General features: G+C 39.0%; 1 protein-coding gene across 7 annotated transcripts; it reads right to left on the minus strand.

Moving 5' to 3' along the window:
- Nucleotides 1-6,907: 6,907 nt before the first annotated feature.
- LOC137237434 (T-complex protein 1 subunit eta-like) lies at nt 6,908-16,304 on the minus strand. Of its 7 annotated transcripts, none has more exons than XR_010948952.1 (11): nt 16,212-16,301; nt 15,591-15,771; nt 15,054-15,529; nt 14,763-14,989; nt 14,102-14,704; nt 13,705-14,044; nt 13,361-13,651; nt 13,122-13,295; nt 12,945-13,078; nt 8,558-8,942; nt 6,908-8,498 (listed from the first exon to the last, which is right to left on the minus strand). XR_010948952.1 is itself a non-coding variant. In XM_067761061.1 (8 exons), the coding sequence occupies exons 7-8, from the start codon at nt 13,285-13,287 to the stop codon at nt 12,987-12,989; spliced, it is 258 nt and encodes an 85-aa protein (XP_067617162.1). In that variant the 5' UTR covers nt 13,288-13,651; nt 13,705-14,044; nt 14,102-14,704; nt 14,763-14,989; nt 15,054-15,529; nt 15,591-15,771; nt 16,212-16,301; the 3' UTR covers nt 12,759-12,986. The 7 variants fall into 7 exon arrangements, 1 of the variants encoding a protein (XP_067617162.1); XR_010948951.1 differs by having other exon boundaries at nt 13,122-13,305; nt 16,212-16,300; XR_010948955.1 differs by having other exon boundaries at nt 13,153-13,651; nt 15,591-15,729; nt 16,212-16,304.
- Nucleotides 16,305-16,528: the final 224 nt, after the last annotated feature.

Consider the following 16,528-nt stretch of genomic DNA (forward strand, 5'->3'; position numbering starts at 1 on the left):
AAAGGTGTTAATGAGTATTTTAAAAAGGTTTGGGCCTTAGTTCTATATGTGGACGCCTTTTCGAGATATCGCCATAAACGTGGACCAGGGATGACTCTAGAATTTGTTTGTACGATATGGCTATCAAATGAAAGGTGTTTATGAGTATTTTAAAAAGGTGTTAGCCTTAGTTCTATATGTGGACGCCTTTTCGAGATATCGCCATAAAGGTGGACCAAGGGTGACTCTAGAATTTGTTTGTACGATATGGGTATCAAATGAAAGGTGTTAATGAGTATTTTAAAAAGGTGTTAGCCTTAGTTCTATATGTGGACGCCTTTTCGAGATATCGCCATAAACGTGGCCAGGGATGACTCTAGAATTTGTTTGTACGATATGGGTATCAAATGAAAGGTGTTAATGAGTATTTTAAAAAGGTGTTAGCCTTAGTTCTATATGTGGACGCCTTTTCGAAATATCGCCATAAAGGTGGACCAGGGGTGACTCTAGAATCTGTTTGTACGATATGGGTATCAAATGAAAGGTGTTAATGAGTATTTTAAAAAGGTGTTAGCCTTAGTTCTATATGTGGACGCCTTTTCGAAATATCGCCATAAAGGTGGACCAGGGGTGACTCTAGAATTTGTTTGTACGATATGGGTATCAAATGAAAGGTGTTAATGAGTATTTTAAAAAGGTGTTAGCCTTAGTTCTATATGTGGACGCCTTTTCGAGATATCGCCATAAACGTGGACCAGGGGTGACTCTAGAATGTGTTTGTACGATATGGGTATCAAATGAAAGGTGTTAATGAGTATTTTAAAAGGGCGTGGGCCTTAGTTCTATAGGTGGACGCCTTTTCGAAATACCGCCATAAAGGTGGACCAGGGGTGACTCTAGAATTTGTTTGTACGATATGGGTATCAAATGAAAGGTGTTAATGAGTATTTTAAAAAGGTGTTAGCCTTAGTTCTATATGTGGACGCCTTTTCGAAATATCGCCATAAAGGTGGACCAGGGGTGACTCTAGAATGTGTTTGTACGATATGGGTATCAAATGAAAGGTGTTAATGAGTATTTTAAAAGGGCGTGGGCCTTAGTTCTATAGGTGGACGCCGTTTCGAAATACCGCCATAAAGGTGGACCAGGGGTGACTCTAGAATTTGTTTGTACGATATGGGTATCAAATGAAAGGTGTTAATGAGTATTTTAAAAAGGTGTTAGCCTTAGTTCTATATGTGGACGCCTTTTCGAGATATCGCCATAAACGTGACCAGGGATGACTCTAGAATTTGTTTGTACGATATGGGTATCAAATGAAAGGTGTTAATGAGTATTTTAAAAAGGTGTTAGCCTTAGTTCTATATGTGGACGCCTTTTCGAGATATCGCCATAAACGTGGACCAGGGGTGACTCTAGAATGTGTTTGTACGATATGGGTATCAAATGAAAGGTGTTAATGAGTATTTTAAAAGGGCGTGGGCCTTAGTTCTATAGGTGGACGCCTTTTCGAAATACCGCCATAAAGGTGGACCAGGGGTGACTCTAGAATTTGTTTGTACGATATGGGTATCAAATGAAAGGTGTTAATGAGTATTTTAAAAAGGTGTTAGCCTTAGTTCTATATGTGGACGCCTTTTCGAGATATCGCCATAAACGTGACCAGGGATGACTCTAGAATTTGTTTGTACGATATGGGTATCAAATGAAAGGTGTTAATGAGTATTTTAAAAAGGTGTTAGTCTTAGTTCTATATGTGGACGCCTTTTCGAAATATCGCCATAAAGGTGGACCAGGGGTGACTCTAGAATTTGTTTGTACAATAAGGGTACCAAATAAAAGGTGTTAATGAGTATTTCAAAAAGGTGTGGGCTTTAGTTCTATATGTGGACGCCTTTTCGAGATATCGCCATAAACGTGGACCAGGGGTGACTCTAGAATTTGTTTGTACGATATGGGTATCAAATGAAAGGTGTTAATGAGTATTTTAAAAGGGCGTGGGCCTTAGTTCTATAGGTGGACGCCTTTTCGAAATATCGCCATAAAGGTGGACCAGGAGTGACTGTAGAATTTGTTTGTACGATATGGGTATCAAATGAAAGGTGTTAATGAGTATTTTAAAAAGGTTTGGGCCTTAGTTCTATATATGGACGCCTTTTCGAGATATCGCCATAAACGTGGCCAGGGATGACTCTAGAATTTGTTTGTACGATATGGGTATCAAATGAAAGGTGTTAATGAGTATTTTAAAAAGGTGTTAGCCTTAGTTCTATATGTGGACACCTTTTCGAGATATCGCCATAAACGTGGACCAGGGGTGACTCTAGAATGTGTTTGTACGATATGGGTATCAAATTAAAGGTATTAATGAGGGTTTTAAAAGGGATTGGGCCTTAGTTCTATAGGTGGACGCCTTTTCGAAATATCGCCATAAAGGTGGACCAGGGGTGACTCTAGAATTTGTTTGTACGATATGGGTATCAAATGAAAGGTGTTAATTAGTATTTTAAAAAGGTGTTGGCCTTAGTTCTATATGTGGACGCCTTTTCGGGATATCGCCATAAACGTGGACCAGGGGTGACTCTAAAATGTGTTTGTACGATATGGGTATCAAATTAATGGTATTAATGAGGGTTTTAAAAGGGAGTGGCCCTTAGTTGTATATGTGAAGGCGTTTTCGAGATATCGACCAAAATGTGGACCAGGGTGATCCAGAACATCATCTGTCGGGTACAGCTAATTTATTTATATATGTAATACCACGAACAGTATTCCTTCCAAGATTCCAAGGGCTTTTGATTTCGCCTGCAAAACTTTTTCATTTTCTTCCACTTAATATGGTAGGTGTCACACCCATTTTACCAAGTTTTTTTCTAAAGTTATATTTTACGTCAATAGACCAATACAATTACCATGTTTCATCCCTTTTTTCGTATTTGGTATATAATTATGGCATTTTTTTCATTTTTCGTAATTTTCGATATTGAAAAAGTGGGCGTGGTCATAGTCGGATTTCGGCCATTTTTTTCACCAATACAAAGTGAGTTCAGATAAGTACGTGAACTGACTTTAGTAAAGATATATCGGTTTTTGCTCAAGTTATCGTGTTAACGGCCGAGCGGAAGGACAGACGGTCGACTGTGTATAAAAACTGGGCGTGGCTTCAACCGATTTCGCCCTTTTTCACAGAAAACAGTTATCGTCCTAAAATCTAAGCCTCTACCAAATTTCACAAGGATTGGTAAATTTTTGTTCGACTTATGGCATTAAAAGTATCCTAGACAAATTAAATGAAAAAGGGCGGAGCCTCGCCCATTTTGAAATTTACTTTTATTTTTGTATTTTTTTGCACCATATCATTACTGGAGTTGAATGTTCACATAATTTACTTATATACTGTAAAGATATTAACTTTTTTTTTTAAATTTGAATTTAAAAAAATTTTTTTTTAAAAAGTGGGCGTGGTCGCTCTCCGATTTTGCTAATTTTTATTAAGCAGGCATATAGCAATAAGAGTAACGTTCCTGCCAAATTTCATCATGATATCTTCAACGACTGCCAAATTACAGCTTCCAAAACTTCTAAATTACCTTCTTTTAAAAGTGGGCGGTGCCACGCCCATTGTCCAAAATTTTACTAGTTTTCTATTCTGAGTCGTAAGTTCAACACACCTACCAAGTTTCATCGCTTTATCCATCTTTGGTAATGAATTATCGCATTTTTTCGATTTTTCGAATCGAAAAAGTGGGCGTGGTTATTGTCCGATATCGTTCATTTTAAATAGCGATCTGAGATGAGTGCCCAGGAACCTACATACCAAATTTCATCAAGATACCTCAAAATTTACTCAAGTTATCGTGTTAACGGACGGACGGACATGGCTCAATCGAATTTTTTTTCGATGCTGATGATTTTGATATATGGAAGTCTATATCTATCTCGATTCCTTTATACCTGTACAACCAACCGTTATCCAATCAAAGTTAATATACTCTGTGAGCTCTGCTCAACTGAGTATAAAAATAATATATATATATATATATATATATATATATATATATAATTAATATATATTCATTATAGGTTTGATAGCTAAGGTTATTTTATGTCATATAAGGGTTTTTCATGTAAAGTATGTATCTTTGAATTTTTTGTGTTCTTTGATTGAAAGATATTCATTTAATTTGTATGCCCGCTCACTCTTGAGACCATCAAACAACTTTCCAATGGAAGATTTTGTATACCTGCCATGCAACGTTTAAGATATCATCAATTATCAACATTTTGAATATTTTGTGCTCATGTCATGTTTGCATATTGTTGACGTATATACATGTAATCTGACTTTCGGATGGCCTTGATATTGGTGAAGGATTGGTCAGCTGTTTTGTTTGATGGTGTACACGTGTATAATTGTGGAAATTGTTGTAATTGTTGTACTTCACGATTCAATCGCAAGAGAAGAAGTTCAAGACGCATTATATAAATTGTCAACTTTTTCCTAATACGGATTTACATAAAGGAAATTATTAAAGGAAACGTTTGTGCGACGGGTATTTACATTGTAACATGTGTTAGCTGCTTAGGCACATCTACATGTTGCAAGTATTTTACCCTTATACGTTTGTTAACCTGTTTAAGTATTTAAAAGTACTCTTGCCATTTATTGGAATTGAAAGATTCAATTCCCAAAACAGGAAAAAAAAAAACAGAATCGTAAGGAATGTTTATATGTATGCTTATATGTAGCTTGTCGCCGTGACATGAGGGCAGAAGAATCATGCAAATATTCAGACGCATGGAGTTTTCATATTTGCCTTTTCATTCCGATGAATGTAATCGCCGTTGAGGCAAACACCTGGGCCCTATTCAGTAACTATGAGTTTTGAAATGTACATTTTTCTTTCATACAAATTATATGAAGAAAAAGTGTACATTTTAAAATTCACAGTTACTGAATAGGGCCCCTGAATTGATTATATTCACGCATGCAATAATTTTAAATCAATGTCGATTATTTTCGTTTAAGCAAGTTGGATCATTGAACACGATAATGTTGCCGAATGTAATCGAACGTTGTTGTGTTCGATTTTTGCAGTTCATTGGTTAGAATATACCCGCGATAGGTATGCCTGTCGTAAGAGGCGACTAAAATACAAAAATAATTCAAGCGGTTGTGTAGCGCAACCTTGTCAGGTTGCCAGAGCAATATATAGCTTCTCCAAACCCAATTGTCAACATCAACTTCGACCGGCGAATCCCGTTTCGCCAACAGACGAGGCTCTGACGACCCCAAGCTTCTCATGGAACTTGGAGGGTGGGGAGGGAGGGATGGCCTGAAGGTTTAATGTGGCCATATAAATCATTTCCGAGATGGTCGGGCTAGCACCTTAATGAAGCTGTGTTACCGGAGCGTACCGGATATGTATCCGGCAAAGGACCATCACATCGATAACACTCCCTAAAGCCTTCGGGGAGTAACCTTATCGCTACAACATCACAAATTGTCATCAATGTCCTCTAACGGGAGTCCAAGGAAACTTGCTGCTTCAACAGGGGTGGACCATAATGAGTAGGGTGTTAGAGGCGTTTGTTCCACAATACAGTTAAAGAGATGGTTGGTGTCATGTGGGGACACATTACAAGCAGGACATATGTTTTGTATGTCGGGGTTGATTCTGGATAGGTAAAAGTATAACCTGTTACAGTATCCAGATCGAAGTTGACCTAGAGTGACGCGCGTTTTCCTAGGGAGAGTGCGTGCCTCCTCCGCTAGTTTTGGATATTGATCTTTGAGAACACGATTCACCGAAGTTAAGATTCCCAAAAAAGTGAAACCAGCAGTCATGGTGACTGGTATAAATTTTAAATATAGCGACGAGGAACTGGTGCAAAGAATTAAACGACAAAACATTTGTTTAAGTGAAACGGACATCAAAATTGTTAAGCAATATGAAGTGAAAAAGAACGGGAAAAACTATTATAATGCTGTGATAGAAATGAATGTTGAAGCGTTCGCAAATGTACTCGCTGGAGAGAGGCTTAATGTAGGTTGGGAACGTTGCCGAGTATATGATGCAGTGCAGGTATTGTGTTGTTTTAAATGCAAAGGCTTCAATCACAAAGCGGCTGACTGCAAGGAAAAGGAAGTATGCACAAAATGCTTGGGTGAGCATAAACATACACAATGCATAAAGGATGCAGTAAACAAGTGCATTAACTGCATACGAGCAAACAAGGAGCTGAATCTAGGACTTGACGAAAACCATGATACTCTGGATAGAACTTGCCCCTATACCAACAAAAGCTAGATGCAAGGAAAAGGAAAGTTGTTTATTAGCAACCAAAGAAAATCCTTACTGCAGCGCAAAAGTCAAAATATTGTGTAAATCGAGATAGCAATATATACAACTTGGAATGCATTTATCTTAATATTAGTAGTATCATAGCAAATAAAATCGAGCTGGAACGTCTTATTGAAATAAGAAGACCAAGTATTGTGTTATGTACGGAAACGTGTACAACAGAACATATCTCCGTGCAAAAACGCTCCACGTCATTTTGCTAGTCATTTTACGGTCATTGTGACTTTCTGCAGCGGTTATATTCATAGTCATTTTTGCATGGGCGGATTAGGTTTTTGTGACCAAATTTTCCGTTTCGTTCCTATTAATGTGATCGTGCATTCCGCTCCCACCTATAGGATGTGAGCATAGTACTGTGCTGCTCACACACGTCACAATGCTCGTCAAATGGCGGTCATTTTTCCGTCACTTCACTCTACATTTTCGAGTCATTTGACAATCAATTTTACTGCGGTTTTACCATTTATATAACCGCCATATAACGTGAATTTTACCTGCAGATTTACTTTACCTGGAACAGCCATATGAATAAAATATGAACCAAAAAAATTGAATTTTCAATATTTATTATTTTCAATATTATTATATACATATGTACATGAAATTGGAACTTATATTAATCCAGTTCATATAAAACAGAAGAACTTTAATAATAAATAAACTCGCTTAATTGGTTTTTGTTTTCCAATTGAAATCTCTTCTAAGCGAGCAAAAAAATAATATTAAGCTTTAGAAAAAACTCCAATTATTTGAATAATCTACAACTTAAAGCTTAGTAGAAATTCAGATCAAGAATATTCAAAGGTGTCGTGGATCCGATTGCTGTCGTAATTGAAGAACTTAAAAATGTACGACTATTAATTGAGTCAGACTTATTATTGTTCTAAATCTAATCATTCAAGCAATAATTCTGCAACCCTTAGCAGGAGTATTGATTGGTTTCAAATCTAATTCCGACAGCAATCGTATCACGACATCCCTTATTATATATGCACATGAAATTGTAACTTAAATTAATACAGTTCATATAAAGAAAAGTAAGTATTTTAATAATAAATAAACTCGCTTGATTGGTTTTCGTTTTCCAATTGAAATCTTTTCCAAGCGAACAGAAAATAATTTTAAGCTTTAGAAAGAACTCCAATTATTTGAATCAATTTAAATCTACAACTTAAAGCTAATTAGAAATTCAGATTACATTTACTCTTTTTTTTTTTTCAGATCAAGAATATTCAAAGGTGTCGTGGAATCCGATTGCTGTCGTAATTGATGAACTTAAAAATGTACGACTAGTAATTGAGTCAGACTTATTATTGTTCTAAATCTAATCATTCAAGCAATAATTCTGCAACCCATAGCAGGAGTATTGATTGGTTTCAAATCTAATTCCGACAGCAATCGTATTACATCCCTTATTATATATGTACGTGATATTGCAACTTAAATTAATACAATTGATATAAAGAAAAGTAAGTACTTTAATAATAACATAAACTCTCTTAATTGGTTTTTGTTTTCCAATTGAAATCTTTTCTAAGCGAGCAGAAAATAATTTTAAGCTTTAGAAAAAACTCCAATTATTTGAATAATCTACAACTTAAAGCTTAGTAGAAATTCAGATTTTTTCAGATCAAGAATATTCAAAGGTGTTGTGGAATCCGATTGCTGTCGTAATTGGTGAACTTAAAAATGTACGACTTGTAATTAAGTCAGGCTTATTATTGTTCTAAATCTAATTATTCAAGCAATAATTCTACAACCCTTAGCAGGAGTATTGATTGGTTTCAAATCTAATTCCGACAGCAATCATATCACATCCCTTATTATATATGTACGTGATATTGCAACTTAAATTAATACTGTTGATATAAAGAAAAGTAAATACTTTAATAATAAATAAACTCTCTTAACTGGTTTTTGTTTTCCAATTGAAATCTTTTCCTGTGCAAGCACATCGCTAACCTGTGTTGGCAAAAATATGATTATACTGTCTTCGATAGATAGTCGGACGAGCCGCTACTATGACCGTTGTGTCGGTGGCAGCTGTTACAACAGCATTTTCTAACTTTATACCATCCGTACAGTGTGATGAATGCTTCACTGCCTTTTCCAATTGCTTGGCGCCAGCAATTTTTGCTGTTTGTAAAGCTTTAGCTGTAATGCAAATATATAGATGGGTTAAAGTGGTTTTCGTATGTTATTCAACAACTCACCCTATACCATCATCACAGCCTCCTCATCGATTTTGAATATGTGTACTGTTTCAGTATTCAGACCCAGTTCGTTTGGTGCAATATTTTCGATTTGATGAATATGTATACTATCCGTTAGGCAGACAATTAGGTGCAATCGATTCATTCATATACTGTGGGTATTTGAGCCGTAAACGCAATGGCAGATATTTTGATTCTTTTTGAAGTGTAACATTTGTAAACAGTTGGGTTTCTCTGCTGTCACCATCACCACTAGAGAGCTATTGAAGAAACGCTGGACCAAGATAATATGTGAGATTTACCCGCATAGATTTCTTCCACCTTTTCACAGTTATTGATGGAGAAAATGCGAAAGCCATATTTACCATCCAATACCGAAATAGAACTGTAGAGGAAGAAACATTTTATAAAATTTAATAAAATCAAAAAATGATAGTTGTGCTAAAATGGGGTAACGTATTGTATGTTAAAGTATAGCGAAGTCTCAGCAGCTTTGTCCTGGTGAAAATTGAGTTTGAATAGGTTTGAAGGTACCTGGTAAGATATTAAAAATCCTCAACGCTTTTTTTGCTATAACTTAAAAAAAACTCATATTCAAACTTCTGCTTAACTTCTACATATCAATAGCTACCTTTACCACCAGGAGTCACTATTGCTTCTACGCCTATGCTATTGTTTCCTACATCGATGAGCTTTGTCGCCTCGCGAAACCTGATATTTTCACCAACCAAATCATCGTTGACCTTAATTAAAACATGACCGCGCCAAATGTCGACCATATGGCATTACCCTACCGACTGTCTTACACCCTAAAATTTTGGGTGTGACTTTCGATCAGGATCTACATCTTGGAGAGCATGCACTAGCAATTGTAACGAAAATCGTCGTTGGTGTGAGGGCTTAGCCGATCTCCATAGCGCCCGACTATGAGGAGGAGCTGTTTAGGACTGGCATCTACGCCGTTTCGCCTCATAGGAGGGCGGCGGGATGTAGGTGACCAAGAACTGCCAACCCCCTAATCCAGGGTGTTATGCGGACCGTGCCTATTGGACGATTTGTAGTCAGGGGATAAATTCGGCTGTATTCGAACGGAGCCTTCCCGATACCGGACCACCTCGGGAAGTATTGATGGCCTTACCACAGTAAGGGGCGCTGCTGTGGCTGACGGTTCTTTCCTTGTATATAATACTGGACCGCTGAGCCCGCCTTGTCGGGCTGGTGGTCGTACGACCAAGGTGAACGACTCATTACCTAATTTTCATAAGGACGATGATAAGAAGAGGACTGAGCCGCAAGCCAAGGACGATAAATACGCATTAAGCGATGCGTCGGACTCGGGGAGCCAGAGTAGTGCTAATTCAATGAACTCCGTGTAGGAGAAGCACACAAATGAAAAAGGAGTAGAAGAGTGGAGAAGCGTACGGAGCAAAGAGCTCTCTCGAAGTACCGTGCAGTACTAAGAATTGTACAACGCTTGGGAGCAGTGGTGGACCCAACAGAAGAGGAGATCGAGCGCTTGGCATGGGCTCATGAGGCGGTATAATTAGGTCGAAGGCAGTTCAAAAGGTTTGCTGCGAGAAACCCTCGGTTCTGCAACCGGTATGAGGAGGAAGAAGCGTCGAATGGCAGAATGAAAAGGCAACGTTCGGCGGAAGGCGACAAGCCTGCTTTCAAGAGGCAGAAAGGGCCCAGTCCCAGAGCCGCGACGCAGGGCAGTCCCATAGACAAGACAAGTTGACCCAAAGCTGTAAGACAGATGGGCCCCAATAGCGAGGTAGCAACTACCTCGAAGGCTGCGAGTCAGAGGGAAGTTCCAACTATGGAAGTAGGAGATAAGCCAAAGGGAGATAACGCTAAGACTCCGGCTTTCTCGGAGGTGCCAAAGGGAAATAACACTAAGACGCCGGCTTTTCCCGAGAAGATGAGTGATGTGGCAAAGCAGTCACTGACTGTGGCGCTGGTTGATCGTAGCAGTCCTTTCGAACAGATGACTAGTGAAAGGTGGAGATCTGTAGAAAAGGAGCTTATTAGCTTAATGCTTAAGATGATGCGGGAATAACCAAGTAAGCTCCTTCCAACCTTTGATTCGGGGATGGTATAATGGTATGAAGATGATAGCGTGCGACAACATCGCGAGCTTGCGGTGGCTGGAGGAAGTGGTTTCAAACCTCCAAAGGCAGGGCACGAACGCGCGTTTTGAGATGGTGGATAAAGCGCAAATCCCCAAGGTACCAAAAGTTAAGGTATGGATACCGTGCGTGATGAAGTCGGAGGATACACTGCGACTTTTGCAGAATCAGAATCCGAACATACCGACACAGGATTGGAATGTACTTACTGTATCTCGGCCTACGGAGGAAGGTCAGTTATACATCTTCCAAATAAACAAGCAGGCGGAGGATATATTGTACGCGCAGCTTGGAAAAAAGTCCTTAGGTACAGGCAAAATTTATATGCGACTCAGGAAAAGAAGTCGCGGGTATTAAAGTCCTAACACGCTGGACGTGGGCGAATTCGAAAAGGACCTCAAAAACCTAAGGGAAAAAAGACATGTGGAGGTAGCCCTCGTCACCCCGAATGTGTTAGAAGGGGACCAACAGCCAGATGGAGCTGTGAGTCGCACAGAGGAACACCCGGCACAACAGGTACAAGATGCTGAAGGGGGCTTCGAACACTCTAAACCAAAAGGGCTAAGGGAGGACGACGACGTCACGATGAAGGTGCTGGAGGGGGACAAGCAGCCCATTGGTGCTGCGAGTCCTACAGATAAACCTCCAACACAGTAAAGTGGCGTCGAGCGCACTCCTCCTCCTAACGCGCTGATCCAGGAGCCGTGGCTTCCATCGGAAGGAAAGGTTTCTGGACTTAGCGCGCGCGCATTTGGCGTTTACTATGCGCAAACGGAAGGACGGGTGCGAGCTGTAGTAATGGTAAGGAAACAGCTGCATTCATATATGCTGCCTAATTACACTACTGAGGATCTCGTAGTGGTGGTGAAATCGCCGGGCTCAGATGGTACATGTCCGGCCATGCTACAAGTTTCAAGTAGGACGGTCGTGGGATGGCTTAAAATAATATTCGATGGGTGCATAAACTGAATCATATACCGCACTCTTGGAGAACTGCTCGTGTAGCTTTCCTACCAAAGGCGGGGAAGATCGGTCACGTGTATCCCAAAGATTATAGACACAATAGCTTAACATCATTTCTGCTCAAAACCTTTGAGAGGCTGATAGATGTGTACATAAAGTCCAACGTGGATGAAAAGCTGCTCTCCACAACACAACAGGCATACACCAAAGGCAAGTCAGTAGACACCGCATTGCATAGGGTGGTAATAAGCATAGAAAAGCCCTGGAATATAAGGAATATGCTCTAGAAGTTTTCTTAAGCATTGCCGCAGTTTTCTAAATGGGCGATTATTGATGGTCTTAATTACGTTAAAGTGCATCCAGCCTTACCCAGATGGATCGACTGCATGTTAAACTGCAGAAAGATTACATCGCAATGGGGATTGTACGCGGCCACGAAAGTAGTGGACAGGGGCACTCCGCAGGGAGGGGTGCTATCACCTCTGCTGTGGACGCTGGTCATTAACCAACTGCTTAGGGGATTCTACGAGGAACTAGAAAAACTTACGGTTTACGCAGATGACGTTGCATATGGTCTTGTAATTGGACCAGGCCTAAGTTAGGAGGGGCGACCCTACGGGAGAAACCTTGCACAAAATATCTAGGAATGATCCCAGACAGTAAGCTGTTATGGAAGCTCAACGTGGAGGAGAGGGCGAGGAAGGCTTCAACGGCACTTTATGCATGTAAAAGAATGCAAAAGAACCGGCATATACGATCAGAAGGAACTCGATGACGATGCCTCAAAACTAACAACCAAAAGCAATAATTATCATTTCACTGACACAAATTTTATAGTTTTTTTCGGGATTTGGACTCAATGTTGTTGTTGTTTTTGTAGCGATAAGGTTGCTCCCCGAAGGCTTTGGGGAGTGTTATCGATGTGATGGTCCTTTAGCCGGATACAGATCTGGTACGCTCCGGTAACACAGCACCATTAAAGTGCTAGCCCGACCATCTCGGGAACGATTTATGTGGCCACATTAAACCTTCAGGCCATCCCTCTCTACCCACCCTACGAACGATTCGCCTCCAAACGATTTCGTCTAGCAATGGTATTCTCTATCATTTTCGTTCGGTCTTCACCTTTCTAACTAACAGGAAGGCAAAAGTAATTGTCAAGTGATAAGTTGCCATTGTTTAACATAGTGGAAATACACTAGCGATTCGTCTCTGATCCGCATCGAAAGTTCGTTTCGTAATAGAGAATGAGGCCCTAAGATTAGACATTTGTTTCAATTTGTATTTTGACTTACCAGCAACAACAGAATCATGTTTAATTGTACACCGCACAAGCATTATAGCATCATGTAACGAAGCTCAGTTTCTTCCAAAAATTGTTCAACACTGCCACGTAAAATCAATGTACTTGTTCTAGCATTAACGCAACCTTTAAATAATTATAAACTATAAAAATGAAATTAATGTCAAACCTTGGAAAATGTTGAAACGTTCACCACCAACCTGACGTTCTTCAAAGTAATCACATTGACCCAAAACACTTGAATTAATATCATTAGCTGTAGTCATAACAGCACCACCACAAGCTTTCATTCTACGTTTCCAATCTTCTTTTGGTACATGAACATCACAGCACATATCACGATCTGCAAAATACTGTGTAGCAACATCACCAATTGGTAATTTAGAAAACACAACATTGTCGCCTTACTTAGCTAGTTTATTCTACAGAATACGCCATTCAGCATCAACAATTTTCTGATACTCTTGGACATTGGAGGACATTGCTGTGGCAGATCATTTTTCCAATAAAGCACTTTGTTGCTCCTTTGATTGGCGCTTCGACATGTACAGCCATGTCATATTTTAGCATGCATAATTGTAAAGCTTTACGTATAGCTTTAATGATGATACGTGCATGCACGCCTTCCTCAACATCTGGCTTAACTTGTTTTAAGATTTCACATGCTTAAAATACTACTGAAATGGTGCCATCGCCGACCTGATAAGAGAAACATTTTTATTCTACACATTCTAATATAACAAAAAACTTACCTCAGCGTTTTGAAATTTGGCGATGTCGACTAGAGTTTTACGGCTGGATTCACAATATCCAATAGTTTCATAATGGTTGCCCTATCATTTGAAATTGTGGCCTTACCACTGGAATCAACAATATGCTTGTCCATACTACGTGAACCCAATGTAGTGCGTACAGTGCCACAATTGAATGCGAGGCATTGATGTTGGATATGAGTTGAGGTTTACCATGAGACCTATCGGTACCCAAGCATTTTTTACACAAATACTCATGTACCCAATACAAGTTCAGGACGTTCATATTTATCGACACGCTGCCCGGTATGGCCCAAATGTTGGAAATATGCAGTTGGCACTGTCGAGAAAAAATATGGATCAATGAACACAAGTAAAAGTGAAAGATTTTGTTTACCATCTCTTGTTACTTTACAAATTAGACATTGGAAACAACGACCAGCATCTACAAGTTGCTATTGAGCCTTGCAACGATTACATCTAATTGCACCCAATTCACCAAAATTTACAATGGGTCGCTTGTTGGCGGGTGGAGAAATAACACGTATTTTAAGCTGTATTACCTTGTAAAATTCATTTAATTCAGGTGTAATTCTGTACAAAGGAAATGATTAACTTATATTGCAATTATATGATTGTAAATCTAATTATAAGCGTGGTCGTGGTCGTGATCGTGATCGCTAAAATACTTGTGCTGCTTGTCCTCCTTGTTCAACGCCGCCAACGAAAAGAAAAAGAAAAGGCAAAGGATCCAATGCAATGCCTTAACGTCAGTTGAACTCGTGTAGGCGATTTACTTGACATACAGACACAAGGTTGCATTTTGAAGTAGAATAAATTTGTAACTTTAGGTACTCAAGGGTGTACTGGTTTGTTGCGCGCTAACAGTCGCTCATATTCACCCTCAAACGTGCGTGCCATTGGTGAGACGGTAAGTGTAATGGACAAAGCTGTTGTTTTTAATAAATCAGCTGTTGAAGGTATGCAACACAAAGACGACCTGCAAAGAAGAAAGTTCAATGTAATTGCCAAACAAAATTAATATCGATTATCGATACCTAACGTAACGTGGCGAGGAGTTACCCTGATCTTCTACCACATATTTTGTGGTCACCAATGGTGGTAATAAACTCTGTTCATTAGTAATAAAAGCACCACCAGCGCTATTTTGATTTTCAATGATAACGCTTATCGGATTTGGCATCTGATCGGGATATAAACGGCGTTGGGCTTGATCATACTGTTGCGGCTGTTGATATTTACCAGTAACATGTGCAGGTGGTTGCTAAAGAAAATAACACAAAAATAATCATCAGCAAATTTGTAAATTATTAGTTGTATTAGCATACATTATAACCAGGACGTCCGGACGTGTCCGGGTATTGGGGGTTGACCCGGCTTGGGTGGTTGACTGAGCATTGGCGTCTGTCCAGGTTGTGTTGGTGGAATCATAAAAGCCATCAATAACAAGTGCCAAGAATATATCCGCGGCATACCTGCCGCCCAAAATGATTCAAGGGGTTGTGATTGCCAACCTCACCTACCCGTGGCGAATCCTGTACCTAACAATTTGGTGTGAACAATTGGTGCCAGTTAACCCTCTGAAATAATCGGCGCAATTGTACGCCATTGTGTTGGCATTAATTTGGCAAATGCAAAAACTTTTCATCCTCCTCCCGTGACTATTCTGTCTTCTTTATGCTAGGATCAAGCCATTCGTACCAGCGTGCCTTACATTGCTTGGCAGATTTGCGGTGCAGCAGTGATGCAATACGTGACCACTGTTTTTTCCATATTTCATTACAGCTGCTTTGAATATTTCATCCTGAAAGTTATCAATTTAGTTAATAAACGGCCAAGAGTAACCAGTCGCGTCAAATGCTTACCTCAGTGTTTCTCCACACACCACCTTTTATCATAATTCGCGGCATGGTGCTATATAATTGTGAATTCTTTCGATGAGCACAAAAATCAAATCAAAAATTTTTGTCGAAATAAACAGCAAAAATCATTGTATATTAAAGACTGGGAAAATTTTAGAGTAGCACCCCCGAGTTCGGGGTAAAACTTGGTATCAAATGGAAGAGGGAGTTCTCCCGATCACAAATATATATATTTATAATTTAAAAGTTATTTGTTGTTAAAGTTTGCAAATTTAGCAAATTTCTATAGCACTTTAAATTACAATTTACACATATTTCAAAACCTTAATCCACATACGTATCTATATACATAAATTGGCAACGATAAACTTAAATTGCATTTTTGTTTATTTCACATTTCATTTTTGCATTCTTTTTACTTATTATAAATGTTTTTATTAAATCAATCGCGCTTTTGTAGCAACATGCATATATATATATATATATATTTTTTTATTGATGACATTACAAAGCTGTGCTGCCACATATATATACGTATACACATATAAAATTTGTATAGAAATTTGCAAACTTTAACACCAAATAACTTTTAAATTATAAGTTTGCGCACTTTAAAATATATACATTTGTGATCTGGAGAACTCCCTCTTAATTTTAAATCTTTCCGGAGATATTCCACTTAAAACTCTCAAAATTGAAAAAATTTTCCACCACCAAATGTTTTGCTGTCTCTGCTGAATTAGAAATGGCGGATGTTTTTGCACGCAAAAATTACGTATTTTGCTATCCCTATAAAAATAATAGGTGCGAGAGAGCACGATACATTGTGGGAAAGCTAAATTTGTCAACATGCTATTTCATTTGGAGAATTTTTCATTCCAAATCGTCACCCCTGTCAAAAATTCGTGTGGCTGTGTGAGTTTTTGGTCACACGATTTTTG

This window comes from Eurosta solidaginis, chromosome 1 (assembly GCF_040869045.1).
Source record: "Eurosta solidaginis isolate ZX-2024a chromosome 1, ASM4086904v1, whole genome shotgun sequence".
In the NCBI taxonomy this organism is placed as follows: Eukaryota; Metazoa; Arthropoda; class Insecta; order Diptera; family Tephritidae; genus Eurosta; species Eurosta solidaginis.